General features: G+C 42.4%; 2 protein-coding genes across 6 annotated transcripts; one reads left to right on the forward strand and one right to left on the reverse strand.

Annotated features, from left to right (window-relative positions):
• The first annotated feature begins 260 nt into the window (after positions 1 to 260).
• Positions 261 to 1950, forward strand: LOC147454063 (uncharacterized). Its single transcript, XM_086517259.1, has one exon. The coding sequence runs from the start codon at positions 286 to 288 to the stop codon at positions 1771 to 1773; it is 1488 nt and encodes a 495-aa protein (XP_086373385.1). The 5' UTR covers positions 261 to 285; the 3' UTR covers positions 1774 to 1950.
• A 3350-nt stretch (positions 1951 to 5300) lies between these two features.
• ACX4 (acyl-CoA oxidase 4) lies at positions 5301 to 19194 on the reverse strand. 5 transcript variants are annotated; one of them, XR_015188585.1, is made up of 15 exons: positions 18988 to 19194; positions 18521 to 18579; positions 18335 to 18439; positions 16903 to 17009; positions 16710 to 16787; positions 16469 to 16592; positions 16156 to 16229; positions 16021 to 16080; positions 15438 to 15547; positions 15200 to 15359; positions 6663 to 6739; positions 6413 to 6584; positions 6214 to 6306; positions 5849 to 6140; positions 5301 to 5704 (listed from the first exon to the last, which is right to left on the reverse strand). XR_015188585.1 is itself a non-coding variant. In XM_086516062.1 (14 exons), the coding sequence occupies exons 2-14, from the start codon at positions 18555 to 18557 to the stop codon at positions 6015 to 6017; spliced, it is 1323 nt and encodes a 440-aa protein (XP_086372188.1). In that variant the 5' UTR covers positions 18558 to 18578; positions 18988 to 19194; the 3' UTR covers positions 5301 to 6014. The 5 variants fall into 5 exon arrangements, 2 of the variants coding, with proteins under 2 accessions (XP_086372188.1, XP_086372187.1); XR_015188586.1 differs by having other exon boundaries at positions 5301 to 5752; XR_015188584.1 differs by having other exon boundaries at positions 5301 to 5770.
• Between the last annotated feature and the right edge of the window lie 233 nt (positions 19195 to 19427).

Raw genomic sequence — 19427 nt, forward strand, 5'->3', positions numbered from 1 at the left:
GATGTACATCAAATCCTATCCTATCCTATCGCTGAGTCATGAGTCCTAAGTCCTCACTCTACCTTTAGCGGCTGTTAATAAAGTTTTATCAAAAGATAACTATGGTTCTTTTGAAAGATGCTCATTAGCTCGTGTGACATGTGCCTTGCTGGCCTTTATGACGATCTTTAATCAAGGCCCGGGAAGAAAATTTAAAAGTTCCCTCCAAGTTCGAACCTTAGCACAAATGATAAATTAGACAACGACGTAAAGGAAACGAGGGGAGAGAGAGAGAGAGAGAGAGGGATGGCAAACTCCCATGGTGGCGATGAAGCTACCTGTTCCCGTAAGCGCGCTAGAGACTCCAAGGACGTGGAGCTCATAGACTTGGATCAACATGAAGACATGGGCCTGCAGAAACTGCTCTTCACCCATGATGAAGAGCCCTACCTTCCTGCTTGGTCCAAGAAGAGAACCAATCTGTGGGTAAATGATGCTGCTGAGTTTCTCAACCTTGAACCCCCTTCCGATGCGGAAGATGAAGCTCTTGATGCTCCCGACGCCCTAAATGCTGGAGCCCGGATGAATTGCAAGGGTGTCGACTTCCATGTCAACATTCCTTTGCGAAAAATGCTTCATTCATATGCAGACTATAGAGAGAAGTGTGTTGTATGCTATCAGAAAGGCAAGGTCTTGAGAGATGTGGAAATGGAAGAGTGGATGGCTGGGGATGATGCTTCTCGACCAGCTATTGAGCAAGTATGGCCTCTTGGACAAGGCTTCTTTGTCATCAAGTTTGCCTCCAAATCAGCTGCAGAGAAGGTCCTTTTGGATGGGCTGATGCCCTTCAATGATGGTGGTGTCTACGTTGTGCCATATCTCCCTTTGTTCTTTCCTTCAAAGGATTCCAACAAGCAAGATATGCCTGTTTGGGTTAGTTTTCCTGACTTTCCCCTGTTTTTAAAGGATTTCTTGCATGATATAGCTTCATGTTTGGGAAAGGTGCTGCATCTCCCGCAGCTAAAGCCTATGGTGGCATCGGTCTCCCCGAAAGTTTGCATCTTGTGGGCAGCTGGGAAAGTAGCCCCAGATCATGTCAAGGTCTCTTTTGATCATCTGGGTGCCATGAAGATACCTGTGAAATTTGACATGGTAGGCTTCCCGTCTGACTCTTCCAATGAGACTTCAAAGGGCTCTCATGGGAATGGCAAAGCTGAAGCTGAACAGCCTTGTCCTTTGCTACTGCCTGCGCCTGTATCAGTTGCCACAGAGCTGAAGCCTTCTATGCAGACAGAGTCACGTCATGTCAAGAAATTGGTACCCTCTTCTCACAAATGCATTGTGCCCAAGCCTTGCAATTCTGAAATAAGAGGCCCTTTCATTGGCTCCCCTATGTCTGCCTTTCCTAGTGAGGTGTCGCTGCCATGGTCACCTCCTCTGGCAATTAATCCTGGCCCTCTCTTGGTAAGCACGGATCCACAAGCGTACCCCCTGTTTCGCAACTCCTTTGGGAAAGAGCTTGCAATTGCACCTCAGCACCAGACTATGAAGGAAGTCAGTTCAAACTTGAGTCCTGCCAATAAAACTGGCAAGAAGAGTGCCCCTAGAAGTGGTTGCAATTATGGAGGCAAAGAGAACTATCGAGACAAGAAGGATTCTCCCTTGGATAAGGAATTAAGTGGCTCACGGAAAAATGACACACACAAGGAGAGTAATGTGACAAGTAAGGACCCTATGTATTCATATCCTGTCAAAGGTATTACATTCATGTCCTCTACTGCTCCCACTTCATAAATGCATGTGAACCAGAGTATATGTATTTTTGAGAGGATTTTGGACATCCTGTTTTTATATCCTTTTGCCTGCTCCCTCGGACTCTGTAGCTTCAAGGCTCAAGCACATATTGTGGTAGATGCCATTCTTGTTTTAGTACCCAACGACATTATTTAATTTAAGGCTTTCTTTACCGGATTTTGGATTGCATTAACTTACCTGCTGTTATTATAAGTTTCTCTAGTTTGATACTTTCCATGTCCTCAGAGAGAGAGAGAGAGAGAGAGAGAGAGAGAGAGATTTGATCACAATAGGCAATGATGTAGGACATTTCCATACATGGTTGCTTGTCTCATGTTCCATACAACCATAGGAACCTCAGGCTAAAAACACTTGATATAGAGCCACCTAAGAGGCAACGAATTGCTGCCATAAGTTCTCGGACAGGGAACAATTCTAGGTTGTTTTAGCATTCATCCTTGGTGACCAGGGTAATTGGTTCAAATGCAGCCAAGTGACTTGTTGGAGCTCATAGACGTACTTTATTACTTCGCATGAGAGTTGTGCGATTTGCCATAAAAAAGAGGTTACTATGACTTTTTTTTTTAGCTCTCTAAGATGCGAGAACATGTTTTTTGAATCTTGTCTTAAGATGTAAAAATTAAGTACAACTTTCTTGCTCTCCCAAGTAGATGAAGTTTGTAAACCATAACTCTTGTCTTGAAGATTCACATTGGGACTAACAAAAAAATCCATTGTTACAATATGATCCAATGTTTGGTAATCTTCCCTCTTTTTATCAACCGTTGTGCGTTGAGGTTTGCGAGCTTGCTCTATGGCGGCTTGTTGAGCCTCTTGTTGTAGCATCTTCATCATAGATTTTACCAAAGCCTCCATAAAATCTGGTACAATTTGTGGCGTATATGTGGATGGAGGAGGATTTGGAAATGGTCCTCTTGGTGTAGAGACTTCTTCAATTTCACTTTCATCACCTTCATGCAAAGTATTCATCTTGCTTCTAGTGATAACCATGCATTGAGTACTTGGGTACTTGGGTTCTTAGGCGCTCACACCAAGGTTGTTTTTTCCCACCTCACATTGATTGGCTTGTCGCAATGTGCAACGTTTGCTCTCAATGAGTGGAAACAAGAATGCGTGGAGGTTGGACAAGCCTTTCTTTTTTGGGTTACCTATCACTTTTTAAAAAACACAAATTAGAGAGATTGACATACCGAAGTGGCCTTGGGTTACGTGCAATCTCAAATAAGCAAAAACAAATAAAAAATATATTGTTTTTTATGGCTTAATTGACCTTAAGAGAAAGCGATGAAGTCGGGAGCGCGCTCAATGTGCGATGGACTAAGAGTGGGAGTGGTTAATGAGTCCAAGACATGCACACAAACTCTTTGTGAAAATGAATCTTAAAGAAGTCTAAGGCGGGGACATAGATTCTTTGTGAAAATAAATCTTATATAAGTCCAAGGCGGGACACAAAGATTCATTGTGAAAATGAATCTTAAAGAGATTCTTTAGGTTCTCTTTTTGAGTGATGATATCAAACACTACCAAAGAGCTCTGATACCAATGTAATGTGAAGTGGAAGTGATCGATGGTGAATGCTTAGGACGAGTGCTTAGTACATACTCAAGGTTCCTTTTATAGAATGAGAGTTATTTTTACTTCATGAGAGATGTGCAAAGACTAGAAAGAGGAGAGTGATACTGTGAGTGAAGGTACTAAAAGAGAGATTTAGAGAGATGATTCATCAGATGGGGTCCCAAACCCCCCTCCAAGGACCCCCTCTCTATCGCTAGAAAGGTATATTGCTTTAGATTGCACAAATGTTGATACAATGGTCTTGGATGTTAAGATGCTTAATCGGATAAAAGGCTAAAGGTTGAAAATGCAAAACACTAGAAATTTTGATTGGGATTTGCAATTGCGACGAGGCTATGGGTTGAAAATTGAAAAAGCTTATTGGGCTTGAAAACTACAAACGTTGGTTGATGTGATTCTTGAGGCAAAAATTGATGACGATGTGATCCACTACTGATGGTTGAAAATGTTGGTGGGTTGAATATGCTGATGGAAAAATGCTGTGGGTGTTGATGGTGAAATTGCTAGCAAAAATGTTACAGGTGTTGAGGTACTGTGGGTACTAGTGTTAGTATTGAGGTGTTAACTTAATTTTAAGAAGTAACCATTAGGGTCACTTATATCTAGGATAAAAGTTGGTCAAGCAATGCAACTTAAAAATCCCACAATTTCTAAAATGATGTAAACATGTCACTTATTGAAAAGTTGAACTATTAATAATAAGAGGTGATTCACATACAAATACCTAGGTTGAATACTTATGCAAACATATGGGAACACTCCCCAATGCCTACACATAACAAACTCTAGAGGGTATGCGACTAATCCAAGTGCTTGGACATGCATGTTTTGCAAATAGGCTCGCAACGGTGCTAAAACACTTCCTAGGTTTTCCTAAACCCTAGGAGTTCCAGCTTGTCCACATGCACATAAGGTTAGATGTGCACATGACACAACTGGTCCCAAAGCCTAATGGACACAATGGGTTGTTACCATTGTATAAACCTTTTCATGGGCCATTGAATCTTGTATGGAAAAAACCATGTAAGAGTTGCTCTATGCTTACAATCTTGGTGTAAGTGGCAATGGTAAATATATTAGAGATGTGACTGATCTATGAGAGGACAATCCAAGAGACTCATGAGTTGACTTGATGAGAACATATTGCTCTGAAACAAATTCTGCCTCGATGTATTTTGCCTCTAGAGCATGCTGAGCTCTATAACTATAATAAAGCATGTTTGTGCTTGTGTAACTTATGTCCAAGCACAATTGAGGTTGTCATGATTGTTAAATGACCTTGCAAGCAAACAATGGATCTGTAGCATGCATACTTGCATATTCTATTGTCAAGCATACACTTTCTTGTCTTCACGCAATGAGGTTCCTTTCGAGGATTTGTTGATTCCAACATTGTTTAATTTGCTATTATTTTCAAGTGCAATTGTCAAGAGTCATCCTTAAAACACTAAACAAATATCATCCAATTTCACAAAGCTTGACTTGCTCCTTAACATACCACACTCATCCTTTGTGTTTGTTAGCTAGATGAACCCGATTATGGGCATTTTATAGAGTAACTCTTGAAACTAGCTAGTCAACTCAAATTGCAAAATTCATGAAAGCTGTTCTAACCCCAAAAATTTCCTACAATAGACTCCACAAGCAGCTCAACCTTTAAAGGTTTTGCACACGAATAAACATGGAACAGAAGGAATTCTCAGATTATGATTTTACATAGGCAACACTTCTCTTAAAATTGATACATATTGTTGTGCTGTAAAAGTATTGGGCAAGTAATGTTCGCCAAAGATGATTTCACATAGGTAACACTTATATACATATTAATAATAGAGTTGTGCTATACAATTCGCATAAATTAATGTACAATGCAAATTTCAATGATGCTTGTGTCGAGAAAGTGGCCACATACTCATTGCTAGGCAAATGTGTCCTCCCCCTAAAACTTTACCAAGGCTTTTTAATTCTTTGGATATTCCATAAATAAAACCATAAATTCAGAGTGGCGACAAGTATTCAAGCAAACAAAAGAACAAGTTGCCACAATTGACTTACCTACTAGTTGCTTATTTCTAAAAGTTTCTACTTGTCCCCTTCCCCTACGAGGGAGGGACGGATACAATCTCGTATGGGAGGGATACAATTGGACACCTCAATAAGAAAAAAACTCAAAAAACTAATATTATACAATGCAAAGGGAAATAGCCAAACAAATGGCCTGTAATACAGGTCAACAAAGACCTGCTCTGCTGTGAAACGAGGTGAAGCCTCATGTAGCCATCTTCTTATCTGCACAATTTCTTTTCTCTCGATCATCCTCAAATTGAATCAATACCTTTGAGCAGCCACATGTATCAGGATATACAACAGAGATAGGATAACTCTGAAAGTCCACACAAAGCTTCCACAAAACAGGCCATCTATGGAAAGCTCATTACAAACACAAATAAGCTACCTGGAAAGAGTAAATTCTCCTCACCATAATTGGAGATCCGGAACATCAAAAAGCTGAACTTTGTCGATGCCCACTGATATAGTACATTTGTTGGATTGCGTTAACTCCGTTCCGCTGGCAAAAACCGGACCAAGCAACAACCTGTACACAGCAATATGTGCGACGATCGAACAAATGCGTTGCTGAAATATTAGAGTGCACTCCTCCTGAGTGGAGCCTTGAAGCTTGCAATGCCCGTTACCTCCCTCCCAGTAACCAAAGAGTTAACCTCATAAGAACCTTCATAAGTGTATATGGGCTCCAAATCGCAAAATGCCTATGGCCATATTACACACAAATAAGCCAGCAACATAGCAAGTACCATGTGAATAAATGAGAAAAAGACTCACCTTGGCAACCAAAAAGTCAGCCATAATTCCGTTTCCCCCCAACAGTTCCCGACCTAAAGCCACGGTTTCTCGTGCTCTCAAAGTATTCCAAGCCTATCACCAAAATTTAAGCGAGCGTCAATAATCAATTAAAACACAAAATACAAATGGACCAACCATGCACTGGCTATATGGAGTAAAGGAGAGTGCATATGTCCACCTTTGCTAGACTTGCTTGCCCAGGTGTCATTTTGCCAGCTTCATAGAGTTTGCAGAGTCTCCATCCCATAAGGGCCATTGCTTGAATATTTCCAAGCATGCGCACAAGCTTTTCTTGGACTAACTGAAATGATGCCAAGGGAGCACCAAATTGCTTTCTTTCTTGCAAGTATCTGAAAAATGGACGAGTCCAGTTAATGCCAAAACCTCCACCATGATAAACATTGATTCAACTATTCAACTGACCACACCTGTGACACATATCATAAACTCCCATGCTTATTCCGATAGGTTGCCATGCCACTACAATCCTTGAAACTGCAAGCACCTACAAATAAACTAAAATGGTTCACATTAGAAAATAGTGCCTGCAATTTTCAGCTACACAGTATATCTCCAAAATTGCATTTGAACAAACTGCAGCTTAATGCAAGAGTGAAAAAGACAGTCGCAAAATGGTAGGCGATAATCTTTAGAAAGTTTCCAGAAGACACCTCCAAGGCAAAAGCAAAAGGACTTCACCCGTGTCTAACAGACACAATTACTCCCCAGCAGCTGCTTATACAAACCATAAAAAATGATAGCTGGGAGTTACTCAGTCCCATTTTGAGGAAGGGGTAATGCAAAAATCTCCTGAGAACATTTTGGCTCTTGCATGTGACAGTGTTGCTAGTGCAATGCACAAAGCTATCTAAGGCATCTCTTCACATGTGCTTTGCATGCCAATACGAGAGAGAAATGGGGAGTGGGGAGGAGGCTGCTGTGCAAACCCCTGCTCTCTGTGAACCCTCTACAAAAAAAGGAAAAAAAAAACTGTGGGGCCCCAAGTATGCTGTCTGTGATGGTGCCCTTTCACTAGTCTGTGCTGATCAATCGACTCTATTTACTGCGTGACGAAGGGAGTTAGGCATACATTTGACTTTTTCATGCGAAGCATTGATAGAGTGAAATCTTCTTTGGTATTTTAATTTGTTAATGGGTCCTTTCATTTAAGAGCCCCGTATGGGTCCTTCTCTAGGTGAACTTAGAGATTCAAGGGCCTTGCTTCTTCATCATGTTGCAGATTGCTTCAATTTCACTCTTGGTGAATCATGATGGTGGGACAGGATTTGAACATTCTTATGTCCCCTAGCCCTTATAAGCTTCACGTCATTCTTACCCAAGAGTAGGCACAGGTTTGTATGAAGTTAGTTAGTTTATGATTGGAATTTACTCTGTAAAACCAATGCACTAAGTTTCTATCGCAATCAAAACAAGACGAGATCATTGGAGATGCAGCTAAAGGAAGAGAAGGGAATCCATAATTCAAAATATGAAAGTCCCTGAGCTGCTGAAGTGTCAAGCCACTAAAGAACGGAGCCAACCTGCAGATCCCGGCCGAGGAGCCTAAACCCTAAGAGCAGAAGAAGCAGCAGCAGCAGCAGCAGAAGAAGTTTTCACCAACTTACAGGTCCTCGCCGAGTGGGGGGGGGGGGGGGGGGCATTAATAAAAGTTCACTAACTTATGGGGCCCCCGTCTGATGGGGCCCAAGTAACCCAAAGACACTTAAAATAAACCACGACCCACTCACACACACAACCAGTAAATTGCGTATGAAGTTGATGACGTGGCAGGTCAGTACAAACGCTCCCGATTTTGCGTTGACTGCTGATGTTGGCAGATTGTACGGATTTTAGCAAACCACACTAGCAGCTTTTTGGCGTTAGATTTTGGACCAGATGTTTTTAGAACTCGAACGCTTTTCATGTAAACTGCTTTTAAAGGCCATGTAACAGACTTGGAATGTAACAAACTTGGACACTCCAAGTTAAGAATCAATCGCGACAGCACCAAATAACCACTTCAAAACAATTCACAGATCACAATAGATTTGCACTGACCCGGCGGAGTTCCGTGTCTAGAGATATTGGCTCCAAAGACTGGCGCCCCTTTCGGTATTTCTTTTTGTATTAATCAATTCAAAGTACAAGAGAGTGGCTCGGGATTCACTCTCAGACTCTGCGTCCAGATGCTCTGAGAAGTGAGGGCCCAAGCCACTTATTTAAAGGTTTACAAGGGATGCCAAAAGCAGAGCCCCAAAAGCTTGAAAGCAAAAGCTCTTTTCCCTCTCTCACAGAGAGCTTCTGAAAGCAAAAGCAAATTCTCTCTCTCTCTCTCAATGAGAGCAAAAGCTGAGATTTGCGTCGCTCAAAAATATCGAAAATAAAAAATAAAAAATTTAAAAAACCTCCGCGATTTCCGAAAATTAGGGTTTGCAGGAATTTTAGGCTTTTTGGCAAAAATTAGGGGTTCTGTTGTCCGTAGCCACGTCATCACTTTGTGACATACCCCCCTCTTGAAAGCATTGTAATCGACCGCGATTACGCCTGCAAAACCGACAAAAGCCATAAACCATCTTAGTAGACACTGACTGTTAGTACCTACGTACTAGGAACACACATCTAGCACATGTACAAAATCGACAATCACATCACACGACATCACAGGACATCACATGACATTCAACATTCATTCGGATCTTAAGACCATGATTTATCGGCAATGTAGCTAGCAATCACATCTAGGTTCCATCGGGACCTCATCGATGTCCGATTGACTAACCCCTATTGCAACCATGTCTATTCGAGATCAATCAGACCAAAATGCTGTAGTCATTCCGTCTATCAGTTCCTGCACTCAAAAAAATTCAAGAACAAATCAGTATCATTATCAGGAATTCTATTTCATAAAGTCATCCCGCAGAATACTGTCAGCTCTCAGTATCCCTGAAGCTCAAAGAGACATCAATGACTTTAGTATCAAAATCAAGGCATCTGTTAACAAAGGAGCGGAGTAACTCCCCTCTTGTGTATCCCACTGCACCAGATCTCCGGCCAAGCTGAATTTCTGGGTTCCGTTTGCATTCTTTAGGCTTTGACACGTCAGCAGTTTGTTACAGACGACAGTCACATTATTACACATGACAAATCACAAAAAATCATTCCAAATCTCAGACAATGACTGCCAACAACGTATTTAGTAACCACATCTAGGTCCATTCCAAACCTCTTTGATGTCGGGTTCACTAATCCCATTTACGATCATGTCTATAGAGATTTTTCGACTCAAGCATTGTCGTGTGCAAGAAGTCATTCGCCTCAAGCACTGTCGTGTGCGAGAAATCTTTCACCTCAAGCACTGTCGTGTGCGAGAAATCTTTTCCCTCGAGCATTGTCGTGTGCGAGAAATCTTTTTCCTCAAGGACTATCGTGTGCCATAAATCTTTTCCGGGGATCCCAATCCATCACTAAGTTCATACTGAACAGATTGGTCCAGTCATTCATTCCATTGAATCAGTCGTAATTCATGATTTGTTATCAGGTTCTTTCAAGAGCTGTCATTGCTTGATCTCATTCTTAGTCCTGCTCTTTTTTTTTTTCCAGATTCTTTCAGGAAACATTCAAAATTCAAAATCATCTTCCAAAGCAAAAGTTTTGTTTCATGAATCCATAAAGCAAAATAATGCTAATTCAAAAAGCTGTTCTAGAACGAGTATCGCCTCATCCTGCTGTTCTATCAATGTGCCAGTCATTTTGATTCTTGTGTCCTTTTGGAACACGTTGTAGCGATATGTCCTTGTTCTCCACATTCAAAACACTTTTCTGCTTTGAAATATTCATCTCTTTGGTCTTCTGTCAGTGAAGATCGTCTTATCTTTTCGTCGATTGTTTCTGCTATGACTTGTTGAAGGTTCATCTGATGGGTAAGTCATTTACCCAAATGTATAGCAAATCCCCGCTTCGCATGTCCCATCAACTGTTGTATAGACTCGGACTTCTGTTCGAGACAGTAGTCTCGAATTTCTTTGGGAAGCCCACAACTAAATCGTTCAATCTGTTCCCTGAAACTGATCTTCTTAAAGGATGAAACAAGCAGAAAAATTTCCCAGAATCTTTCACAGTAAGAATCCAATGATTCTATCTTGACCATCTGAACATGGTTCCAATCGGTAATCGCATCTCGTTCGTATTCTTGTGTGAGCCAGGAAGAAATAAAGAGTTTCTTAAATTTCAACCACTTTGTCGACGCTTGTTTCCTTAACAACTAAGTGGACCACCATGTTCGTGCATTGCCTTTCAGAAAGGATGTCGCCCATCTGATCTTGGAGTGCTCTGTATAGCAGCCTCCAAAGAATGCTATGTCAAATTGTTGGATAAAGGCTAAAGTCTTGGGAGCATCTCGAAACCTTGAAAAGTGCTCAAACTTTACTGCCTGTCCTCCCTCCTTGAATTCTTTTTGCCCTTGTTGTCGAGGAAATCATATTGATTAGCTCTGTAAAAATGCTTTCTTTTGGCATAAAACCTGTGATCGTCAGAGTCCGAACTATCAGAGGATGAGTCCTCGATAGAACTGTCAGAAACTTTAGTTTCCTTTGCCTTTTTCTTGCCCTTTCCGAAGCTTTGCTTTTTGCTTTGCTTTTTCCCTTTTCTGTCTTCTTCGCTCAAATCAGAAGAGCTAGAAGAACTGTCGAAAGAAGAAGAAGAAGAAGAACTGCGTAGTCCTTCAAATCGTACACGCTTCTGCTTTTTGTCGTGCTTTTTGACTTTATTGTTCGCCTGCAAAAGCTGACTTATCCGTGTATCAACCACCTCTTCCAATTCTTGCTCTGTAAACATCATCGGAGCAAGAGGTTCCTTGAGTGCCGGTTTGGTGGGTGGCTCTATGGCTTTGTGCCACTGGGTGTGCACTTCGTCGAAGGATTGCCGAGTCAAAAATTTTGCCAATTTTGGATCCTTTGCAATGTTAACCATCATCTTTGTCGTGTCGTCGACCAATTGTCGACGTTCCATTTCTTCAATCTCTGCCTGAGTAGTCCGAGGTGGGCCATACTCTTCCTCTGATTGCTCATGAGAATCTTCTCCGCGATCTCCTCCCGCATTCCCAGATGTAGAAGAAGTCGATTGATCTCTGTTAGAATCCATAAGTGTCGCGAGAAAAGGATCGGATTTCCAGGTAGAAGAGAAATCGGCCATGCTCTGATACCACTGTCAGACTTGGACACTCCAAGTCAAGATTCTATCACAACACCAGAGAGAATCACTTAAAATACTTCACAACTTTAAAATCACAATTCAATTTGGTCGACACGGCCCGGCGTAGTTCCGTGCCAAGAGAGATTGGCCCCAAAGACTGACGCCCCTTTCGGTATTTCTTTTATATTAACCTTTGAGCAAAGTCCAACTCCCGCACGAACCTCTGCACTCAGACTCTGCGTCCAGATACCCTGAAGAGTGAGCCCCTCAGGGCTCTTTTATTCTTACAAGGGATGCCAAAAACAGAGCCCCAAAAGCAGTTAAACTCAAAAGCTTTCAAACTTTAAAAGCTTTTAAAATAATGCAATTGTTCCAAAAGCAACTAATCCCAAAATCTTCCCAAAAAAAAGCAGCAGCGTGATTTGTGGAAATCCGAACAGCAGCCAGCGTAATTTCCGGCCTTGCCACATCAACATCGTACGGAATCCACCACGTCAGCATGTCAGCGGAATTTCCAAGATTCTGCCACGTCAACAATGCAACGCAAAATGCTGGATTCTGCCACGTGATCCTGCTGCCTGTGTCCAAGCATGCCATGTCACCAGTTTGTGACAAGCCAAGGGCCTTTAAATAAGACCCATGGCTCTCACTCTGGCAGTCTACCTACGGGAGAGCAGAGCTGGGCCATGGGAGTTGTACCTTGATGCAATATAAAAAAATACCGAAAGGGGCGCCAAGGTTTGGGGCTAGTGCTCTGGTGGGGTGGAACTCCGCCGCCCCCCGTCTCATGTGTCGTGCACCTCTTTCAGTTCAGTTGTTATTTGAAGTACTTAAAGTTGTTCACTTGTTTCTTTTCTGTTGGCACGTGGTGCCTCTTCCCGTTACATGGGTATCTGTCACAAACTGCTCACGTGTCAAGCCGTTGAAGAACATCGCCAACTTGCGAATCCCGGCCAAGGGGCCTAAACCCTAGAAGCAGCAGAAGAAGTAGAAGCAACTTGAAAAGTCTTGCCGAGTGGCCTATTTTTAAAGAAGAGTTCCCACCAACTTATGGAACCCCCTCCCATGGGGCCCAAGTGACCTAAAGAGATTAAATAAAGCACGAACCACACACACACAAGTTGACGTAAACTGCTGATGACGTGGCAGGTTTTGCATTGATAGTGCCACCTGGCAGACTGAACGGACCTCCGCATTTCACGCTATTGGCTGCTGACGTGGCAAGTGTATCGATTTCCTAAAATTACGCTGGCTGATTTTTAGCACGTGCTTTTTGACCAGACGCTTTTGAGTTTGAAAGCTTTTTATGTAACTGCTTTTGAGAGGCCAAGGGCCTTTAAATATGTGCCATGGGCTCATTCTCTGGCACGCTTTAGTGTGAAGGTGCAGAGGATGAAGTACCGACAATGTACCGAGTTCAAGCGATACAAAGAAATACCGGTAGGGGCGCCAAGGTTTGGGGCCAGTGCTTTCTCGGGGTCTCCGACACTCCCCGTCTCGTGTGTCATGCACTCTCTATCTCTTTCAATTCAATTGTTATTTGAAGTGCTTAAAGTTGTTGAGTGTGTTATTTTCCATTGGCACGTGGTGCCCGTTCCCGTCTTTTTGGTGAAGGTCTCAGAATATGGAAAGCAAGTTGTCGCTGAGAATGCTTTTTCAGTTTGATTTAGCAGTTTTTGGAATTTTGTTTAAGAGCTTGTTTGGTGATCCTGTTTGAAATTTGTTTGAAATGGATGGTATCTGTTTTGAACCTGGCTTGGTGCCGATTTGAATTGTTTGACTCTGGTTTCAATGATTGGCGATTTACTCCCGGAGGAGCACTGAAGAGAATTGATGTTTGAGAATGCCTGCACATACTCATGGCTCGGACCCTTACGGTTATTTGCGGGGGGAGTATTGAATGCTTAAAAATTGTTGTTTTTACTTATGGCCCGGACCCTTGTGTTTATTTACGAGGTAAGTATTGTTTTTGTTACTCATGGCCCGGACATGGATGGTTATTTACGAGGGGAGTATTAAGAAGTTTGAGTAGTGGTTACTCTCAGCACCTCCAAGCGACGTAGGCTGTGGTGTGGGAGCATTTGGTTGTAAAGGCCTCTATATCTCATGGCCGGGACCTTTTTTAGATTATTTGCAGGAGTGGTGATGATGGAGTCGTTGAACAGCTCGTGACCCAGACGAGGATGGTTATTTGGTTTTGGGGGAGGGAGGGGGGGGGGGGGGGGGGGGGGGTTTCATCGGTAACTGTATGTTTCTATGTCTTGTAACATGCATATGTGAGCATTTGTGTTGCATTGTGATGTGCCAACCACTGAATATTCCTAATCGGGTGAGATTGTTTGGGTATGTAATTTTAGTGCATCGAGACACCCATTAGAGATCAGCGTGGTCTGGGTGCGATGGCTAATTTTGCTATGCCAGAATATCAAGAGCTCCAATATGGAATAATACACCCTTACTAGAAGGGGGGATGTCACAAACTGCTAACGTGTCAAGCCACTGAAGAACGGAGCCAGCCTGCAAATCCCGGTCGAGAGGCCTAAACACTAAGAGCAGAAGAAGAAGAAGCACAAGAAGTTTTCTCCAACTTACAGTTTCTCACGGAGTGGGGGTGGCAAATTAATAAAAGTCTACCAACTTATGGGACCCCCGTCTGATGGGGCCAAGTAAACCAAAGATAGCTAAGATGAAGCAGGACCTACTCACACACACACAAGCAATAAATTGCGTATGAAGTTGATGACGTAACAAGCCAGTACGGATGCTCCGGATTTGTGCTGACGTGGCACTGTACGGACGTCCATGAAATGCGTTGACTACTGATGTGGAAGATTGTATGGATTTCAGCAAATCGTGCTGGCAGCTTTTTAGCGTCAGCTTTTGGACCAGATGTTTTTAAAACTTGAATGCTTTTCATGTAAACTGCTTTTAGAGGCCAAGGGCCTTTAAATAAGACCCATGGGCTCTCACTCTGGCAGTCTACCCACGGGAGATGCAAAGCTGAGCCATGGGAGTTGTACCTTGTTGATGCAATATAAAGAAATATCGAAAGGGGTGCCAAGGTTTGGGGCCAGTGCTCTCTTGGGGTGGAACTCCGCCGGCCTCCTCGTCTCGTGTGTTGTGCATCTCTTTCAGTTCAGTTTTTATTTGAAGTGCTTGAAGTTGTTCAGTCTGTTCTTTTCCATTGGCACGTGGTGCCTCTTCCCATTACGGGCTCTCTATAACTTAACCATATATCTGCACATGTGTGCTCCTCCGTCTCTAGCTCCCTCCCACAAATCCAATCATCTGTCTTTAGTTTTTTAATCTGCCTATCCCTACCACCCTCACCCAATATGACAAGGTGCAGACATGTCCAAAACACTCTAATTAGCACATTCAGCTCCGATCCGCTTACCCTGAGAGTAGGGCAAAGGCAATCTAGAATCACAACACAGCCTAGAATGTGAAAAGGGGCGTATATACTATAGACTATCATATGAGCATAACAATAGTGTCTATCACCCTTGAATACCAACGCATTAATGAAGCTAACCCTCACTGCAGATATCTATCGAGGGAGCACCCATAATCTGCTAAGGAAAGACTGTGCCCGAAACATGGCGTCAACCACCATAGGTGCTGCCTCCATCTCTGCTCTATTGATTTCGTGCAGAATCAAGGCCTTCACCCTTATCATACACTACATCATCACAAGTTTCCATATGCTCCCATCCGAACTAACAATGGAAAAATGGGAAAGAAGCAGCACTGAGAAGGGCAGACAATTGTGTACCTTGGCTGTGTCTTTGAAAGAGTTTATTCCAGTAAGACGATCTTCATCAGGGACAAAGACTTTCCGCAAAACAATATCCCCATTTTGTACAACTCGAAGTCCAATTTTGTTTTGGATCTTTGTTGCAGAAAATCCAGGTGCACCTTTCTTTACAAGAAGTCTGTATACATAAAAGCCTCCAGTAAGCCTTTTCCAATACCCACTATAAGGCAAGAACAATAATTGCTTGTATACTCACCCATTGATCTGATTGGTTTGGGTATTACGAGCAAAAATGACAGAGATATCTGCGAAAGTGCTATTCCCAATCCACCTCTTTTGTCCATTCAAAAGCCACCCTCCTTCCACCTAATGAAAGCAAAACTATGTGATGATTGCAATGTCAAATCTGAAGCCAGACAGCCTTAAAAGGTAAGATTTAGAACTACAAAGGATTGACTAAATGTGATGATTCTTGCTCTCAGACGAATCAAAGCAAACTTGCCAGCCAACCCTATACAGGGAATTCTGGACCAGCCAGTAGTACAGCTTAGATTGCCACTGCTTACACAGTATCCATCGCCGTAAATGGACATTAAGCAAACTCGCCAGCCAACCCTATACAGGGAATTCAGAGCCAGCAAGTAGTACAGCTTAGTACCCATGATTGCCACTGCTTACACAGTATCCATCACCGTAATGGACATTAAGTCTGGTGCACGGAACTGTGATTGTGGGCAAGCCATAAGAAGTCACTGATAATGTTGGCCACATGAGAAAGGCAGGAACCATAACACAACCATAGCCCATGTTGGCCTACAGCCAGACAATTGTAAAATTACCTTTGTTGCTGTTGTACTCAAAGAGCTTGCATCACTACCAAAATCGGGTTCTGTAAGAGCCTGTAAACGTGCAAACAAAAAAATGTGATCCCGCCTGCTAAAGGAATCAGCAATTTGTTTCAAAAGTTTCCTTACCCAACAAGCTATAGTATCAAGACGTGCCAAAGAAGGTAAATATTTTTGCTTCTGTTCTTCACTCCCACACATTGCTACCAGATAGAACACTATGTCAGCCGATCACCGAACAAAAAATTACCTTGCCAGAGACAACTCTCAAGGAGCAAAAGAACAATGAATATTTGAGCGTTCAAAAATTGTCAAACCCTTCCCCCCCCCCCCAAATTAAAAAAAAAAACCAAAAGAGACAAACAAAAAAAACACAATAGATCCATCATCCATGAGCACACTTGTCAACCCAGAAAGGGGAAAATTAAGACACCAGGCATACCAATTGTAAGCATAGCTAAGCACGTATGCACCATCATAAAAGTTGAACAGCTTGCATCAACCCGTGCAATTTCTGCCATAGCTAAGGCACTTCCAACGACAGACAGTCCTGGGCAGCCATAGCCCTGCAAAGAGCATGCATGAGTTAAAAATCATAGTTAGAAGAAAGAAAGCAACCTTTGAAGCAAGAAAAATCTAAACAAGCAGGCCAGACTGAGCAACTGTAAAAATACAAAAAAAACCTTGATGGTTCCTCCTGCAACCTTCAACTTTGCCAAGTTGGGTACAATCTCAAAAGGAAACTCTGCACGTTCCCAATACTGCAGTCATGCAGGAAACATCATATATATGCAACAAAAGATCAGTCATAAATTCACAAATAAGAACAGAAACATCAACACAAAGACATGTTCAGACAAAATCTTTTTCACTTGCCTTGGCTATGATGGGTGCAATATCTCGCTCAGCAGTTTCTCTCACCCGTATACGTATAGCTCTCTCCTCCGGTGTCAAGAGATCGTCAAGTTGATAGTAGTCAGAGACTGGAAACAAATTAAAACAGTTAATTTAGGCCTGTCAACCCCTGATAGGAACATGTCATCACAGTTTTTTGTTGACATGCAACTGGCAACATAACGGCCCAAGACCAAGAATAAAAGGATGTTATCAATTTGGATTACAGATGATAAACTCTTTGGGGTATATGAGTTTGACTACAAATGATCTTGATAGAGACTTTACAAGAGGTAACTTATTGTATAACCGTTTCGCGAACCTTAATTTGTTAATCATATTCATGAACTCTCACTCCTACGAACCTGTTCTCAAACACTTATAGCCATAATTTATATCGGTGCATTGGCCTGATCTCCAAGAATCATTCTATTGCTGTTCTGAACACTCTACACAAACAATCCTCATAGATGTGAAACCATGAACTTCCTCTTTAATGGCGCAAAAATCTCATAATTCCCTTTTCAATAGTGCATTACTTGAGAATGAAGACAATTGGCAAGGTCACAGTAAAAGCAAACCCCTTGGACGAAGTAGCCAATTATGCAGCAATGTCTGAAACACGCTCCTCAGATCCTTGATAGGTGGAGAGTGCAGCATGGAGGAAATCTAAACCGAAACTTCTGTTTGCTGTAATCTGCATCCCTTCTGAACTACAGCTAGCTGATTCCTCCCACCTCTACACAAGAACAATTATGGTCTTTGCCTTGATACAAACACATCAATAGACAAACTCCCCAATAAATGGAAAACTCTGCTCCGCAACTGCCATGCCCACATTCAGCCTAATCTGCACTCTAGTCTCTACCTGCCAGAACAATTGCTGCAGAACGTCCAATCCTGTTCACCGAGAACACCTCTAATGCAAGATTTTAGAGCAGGTTCTACTCTAAATCTGTTCTCAATCATCATAAACAGAAGCTCCCCATATTAGTTCCTTGGATTCAGTTCCTCAACCTTTCCCTCATTGGTGCTTGAAAATCGGTCCCAATGTTATCAATCACAAAGAGGAAAACTAACTAGAGAGGGAACACCCATATTTAGTCAATATGGCATCTACCCAAACTTCATCTATGCCACCGATTTGTGTTTTTACATAAACTTACGGAGGAAAAAACCACAAGGAAAACCTTCTTACTAAATTCTGGGCTTCTCACCTCACCACTTACACTATCCCAGAAAAATATTTTCTTTTTCTCGTCTCCACCTCAACTCATTAGTATCATTTTGATGACACAACTCTACGTGCAATGATCTAAACATCTGAACATATATGGCCCTCTTATGACCCGCTATGATATTTAAAGCAACAGCTAATACCCAAGAAACAAAATCCATTTAATCAGAGCTTTACCTGAGTGTGGAAACTTGGAAGCAGGTGTTGCTTGAGGAAACGCTTGAGATATATCCAAGCCAGCTGACAAATGTTGCTCTTCTTTTGCATGTTCGGCAATCAACTCTAAGATACAACATCACAGACACAATGAACAATCTTAAATATACAAATATTTTTTAAAAGCACCACTAAAAAGTTGTTTACCGCCAGCAGCGGAGGTGGTGCTCATGTGCAAAGACATCACGTCCTACGCCCCAAAGCGCCTGTTGCACAAGCAGCAAAAATTTAACAGATTGATTACTTGAAAAACAAGTGGACACTGGCACTAAAGTGCAAGCACTTGAACTAAGAGTTGCTGGATCCAAAATGTTGTCAAGCTTTCAGCAAGGTGGTTCTTTTCAAGCAAATTGCATCAATCTCAGCATGTGCATCACCAAATAAACAATGAGATGCACCTAGGATAAGCCACATACATATAATTGCAGCCTAAAATTCTAGCATAAAGTTTCTGCATAGTAGCAGCACACTCCGTGGTGTAGAGAAACCCAACAAAAAAACACATATGCTCTCTCTCTCTCTCTCTCTCTCTCTCTCTCTCTCTCTCTCTCACACACACACACACACACACACACACACACACACACAAGCATCGATGCATGAACGATCTCAACCGGGAAAAGAAGCGAGACGACTGATGAATAGTCGCCCTGTGTTGTATTGCAGTTCGACTCGAAGAAGAAATCTCAGCACGCTCCCCCCGTGTCTGTGTGCGTGTGTGTGTGTGTGTGTGTGAGAGAGAGAGAGAGAGAGAGAGAGAGAGAGAGAGAGAGAGAAGTATCAAGGTGTGTGCGTGCGCTTTGCTATGAGAGTCTGCCTGTGCAAGAGAACTTTTGGAATAAACAGATATATGTTGTTACCACGTAGGACGGCCTTTTTGTTACCGAATGTCGTCATAAGTGACGTGGATTTTCTGCAGCTTACCAGTTTCACACACGTCCGGGATGACCACTGGCCAATGCCGTACACAATACATCCTTCATCCTGAGTCTTGTTGCAAAATAAAAACTTAGAGCTGGGTCGCACCCGCCAGCGGGGGGAGTGGGAGCAATTC

Source organism: Adiantum capillus-veneris, chromosome 7 (assembly GCF_014529385.1).
Source record: "Adiantum capillus-veneris isolate H3 chromosome 7, ASM1452938v2, whole genome shotgun sequence".
NCBI classification, from domain to species: domain Eukaryota; kingdom Viridiplantae; phylum Streptophyta; class Polypodiopsida; order Polypodiales; family Pteridaceae; genus Adiantum; species Adiantum capillus-veneris.